This window comes from Lactuca saligna, chromosome 7, assembly GCF_052625555.1.
Source record: "Lactuca saligna cultivar CGN05327 chromosome 7, ASM5262555v1, whole genome shotgun sequence".
NCBI lineage: Eukaryota > Viridiplantae > Streptophyta > Magnoliopsida > Asterales > Asteraceae > Lactuca > Lactuca saligna.
Genome location: NC_136423.1, coordinates 68,377,265 through 68,380,915, shown reverse-complemented (window position 1 = coordinate 68,380,915; position 3,651 = coordinate 68,377,265). Strand labels below are relative to the sequence as shown.

Sequence of the window (3,651 nt, the reverse complement as noted above, 5' to 3'; positions counted from 1 at the left end):
GTCCAGCATCATTTGTTAAATTTCGTGTTAGATAGAGATTTTTGGGGCTCATTGTTTGGGCATACACACGACGGATGGTTGGAGTCATCGGTAAATTAATTGTTAATTTATTATTTTAAAAGTTAATTGTTTTTTAGTCAATAACAAAAGTATCATGTGTGCAGCATATAACCATTTGGTATCGACTATTAATGGAGAGACGGTTTGAGAGCGACCGGCATACAATAATGCCTCCAAATTTTTTTGTTTCTCATGCTTTGGAAGAAGGACGGGACTGGAGGGCGTTTATGTCTGGTATAGCTACATACCCCGACTTCATGGTTGGTTGGTGGGATGTTGATACGGTAAACTTAATTGTTTATATTGAAAATAATATCGTTATTTTTGTTAAGTTTTTGTATTGTGATGTAAAAAAACATAATTTTATTTTATGATGCTGATACAGGTCTTATTGCCGATTCATTCATCCCCTAATCATTGGCTATTTGGGGAGCTATGATTAGCATCAATGGAAGTCCATATTTATGACAGTCTTGGTAGAGCGGCTTATGAAAAATTCTACTCTGAAGGAATCTTTTCCAAATTTGAACGTTGGGTGGCAAATTATTTGGACAAGATTAAGTATTGGGCCCGGAGGAACACCCTAAGGATTCCATTGAATATGCAATTCATTTATGAAGAAAATGTTCCCCAACAAAGTAGTCATTTGGGAGATTGCGGTGTTTTTGTATGTATGTTTATGGAGCAATTCGTTTCAGGTCAACCAATACGTGTTCTTATTGACCCAAAGACTGCAGCTTTAGAGTTCCGTCAACGGATGGCAAAATTTTTTTGGGGGTCTAGTCTTGGTCCTATGTAGTGGGATTATATAATTGTATATCTAAATTAATGTTGGATATGATTATTAGTTTATTTTTTCATTATCGTGAACGGATGGCAAAAAATTTAACGTTACGACAATTACAACAAATTAATGACCTACTAATAACTTATGAATACATACAACATAAGAACGACTACAACATTTGTTTTAACGTTACAAGTAGACTGTTGTAAACATAAGTACAAATACAACAATTTATTGACCTAACAACTTCAAAACCATAAAAACAATATTAAAAAGCTTACAACTTGTAAACAAGAACTTCCAAGAACAACACCCAACTACAAATCAACGCTATCTTCAACTTCTTATTTTCTGATTGAAAGAGCTTATTAGACTTAGCTACTTTAGCTATTACCATAGATGATTGGTCCTTCTCTTCATCAACCCAACTGATAAACCCGCATTTTGGTCCCTGTTAAATTTAACATTGACAGTAAGAAATTAATTGTTTGTCATGTAAACACGAGGGTTTAAATTTGAATGACGTTAACAACATGATACCAAATATGGGCAAGCGTAAAACAATCTTCCTGGGTTTTTAGATGTTCCCGAAATCTTAACGATACGTTCTCCTCCGTAATTGCAGTATGCCATTAGCCTTGTTTTTCTTATAAATAGGAGTTGCTTTGACAGATACATTTTTCATATTGAGTGACACCCTTTTATAGAAGAAATCATGTTACAGACAATTCTTTTTGACTATGAAATGAACTGGTTTGACTATGAATTCAAAAAGTTGAACTACGAAATCCAAACAAGTACATTCTGTAGTATTGTCTTGTCGGTCAGTAAAATTTGACTATGAAATGAACTGGTTTGACTATGAATTCAAAAAGTTGAACTACGAAATCCAGACAAGTACGTTCTGTAGTATTGTCATGTCGGTCAGTGAAATTTGACTATGAAATGAACTAGTTTGACTATGAATTTAAAAGGTTAAACTATGAATTGTGAACAGTAGAGATACAATATTTTCTATTTATAATCTCATTTTATTGATATTGCATTTGTGTGATGATTGTAGAGCACTTTCATCGGTTTTGAAAATGAGTACTAACATCGGAAGAAGCTTTTCTCAACTACCAATTTTCTTGCATAACCTTCAAAGAACAAATCTTAATACCTTCACAGCCATCAAGAAAACCGATACCAACCGCTTTCAATTATGTTTTGTGGCTTTAGGTTGTGTGGTATAACATACTTCTTTTATTGAGTTATATAATATTTCATGGTAATGTATCTCGATTAGTTTTTACTCATCACTAATATGTGTTCGTTTTTATGTAGATTCGTACCTTCCTTAGGTGCATGATACCGCTGATATATGTGGGTTATTTACCCCTTATTGGGAGCTATTTGACAACAATGTACTTCGCAGTGGCTTTAGATGGAAATCATGAACCACTACTCTTAGCAATTGGTTTGGGAACCTTAGAGTGTGAAGAATCATGGAGATGGTTCATGATGAGGTTAAAAGATTGTTTAGGTGAGGACATAGAGGTTGGTTTCATAAGCAACCTGTGTGATAATATAGAATTTGGTGTTCAGAGTGCCTACCCGGATTCCTATCATGTATATTGTCCTAAAGATATAGCTCGAAAGATACGTGACTCTGTGGGACATAACAATACGGAAGTTGAATCATTGTTTTGGAAGTCATGCAATGCATATAGCGTTGATGATTTTTACTTGTGTTTGGAAAGGTTGCAAACTGCATGTAGGAAATCACCTTTCTTTTCCTTGCTTAGGTGTCCAATTTACTGGCTTGATGATATATACCGATTTCAAAATGGACACGAGCATTTTTCCCAAAAATACGCTACGATGTTAAATCGATTGATGTCCCTGAAATTTTGCAAATTATATCCAGACGTGAGTTTCCTATAACAACGATAATTGAGTTAATCACCACGTCGATACAATCAAAGTATGCTGAACGGGCGGACGTGGCGGGTAAGGGAGATTGTTATATTTAGTTTTTTTAATGTGCTATTATTTTTATTAATATATCAAATTTTACAGGGAGGTTTTCTGGTGGGTTGACCCCTTACGTTGAGAGTAAGGTTCAAAAATGTGTCAACAAGTCTTACAATTGGAATGCAAGATGTTTGTATGGGGATACATATCAAGTTGATGAAAATTTTGCCACCACCAACGTACAACTTGAACGAAGGGTATGTAGTTGTGGTAAATGGCAAAAAAGAGGTATACCATGTGCCCACGCTATAGCATGTCTAAGAACCCGTACATCTGAATCCATAAACAGAATGGTTGATTACAAGTTCACTAGTTATGTGTATCGACTTGCATATGGATCTGAGTTGGTGAATACTATACCATCACATGTGCATTGGGAAATACCAAATGAAACGGTGGTCCTGTTACCTCCCTCAATGCAGTAGTTATTCATGTAGCACCTTTATATTTTATGTAGTATTATGTATTAGTGTCGTGTTACGTATTAGTTATCCGTGAAACCTTTTTATATTTTATGTCGTATTATGTATTAGTTATTTATGTACCTCATTCATATTTTATGGCGTATTATGTATTAGTTATTTAATTTATGTCGTATTATGTATTGGCTATTGAGGAAACAACATACATTAAAAGAAATGGACTTTTATTAAATAGTGACGACTACACACATACAATAACAAGCAACTTAAATAACGAAAATCGATTACCTTAACCAACATGCATATTAAAAATAAGGGACATTCTTTAAAAGATTCCATGCATCTAAGTGGGTAAACTCGCTACCA

General features: G+C 34.3%; 1 protein-coding gene across 1 annotated transcript; it reads left to right on the top strand.

Annotated features, from left to right (window-relative positions):
- The first annotated feature begins 2,251 nt into the window (after positions 1-2,251).
- LOC145007040 (uncharacterized) lies at positions 2,252-3,288 on the top strand. Its single transcript, XM_078966043.1, has 3 exons — positions 2,252-2,712; positions 2,757-2,839; positions 2,909-3,288. The coding sequence occupies exons 1-3, from the start codon at positions 2,252-2,254 to the stop codon at positions 3,286-3,288; spliced, it is 924 nt and encodes a 307-aa protein (XP_078822169.1).
- The last annotated feature ends 363 nt before the right edge of the window (positions 3,289-3,651 follow it).

Coding starts and splice junctions, on each gene's coding strand:
- LOC145007040 (XM_078966043.1), top strand. CDS start 2,252: ATGTACTTCGCAGTGGCTTTAGATGGAAATCATGAACCACTACTCTTA. Junction 2,713..2,756: donor TCCCAAAAATACGCTACGAT/GTTAAATCGATT, acceptor AATTATATCCAG/ACGTGAGTTTCCTATAACAA. Junction 2,840..2,908: donor TGAACGGGCGGACGTGGCGG/GTAAGGGAGATT, acceptor CAAATTTTACAG/GGAGGTTTTCTGGTGGGTTG.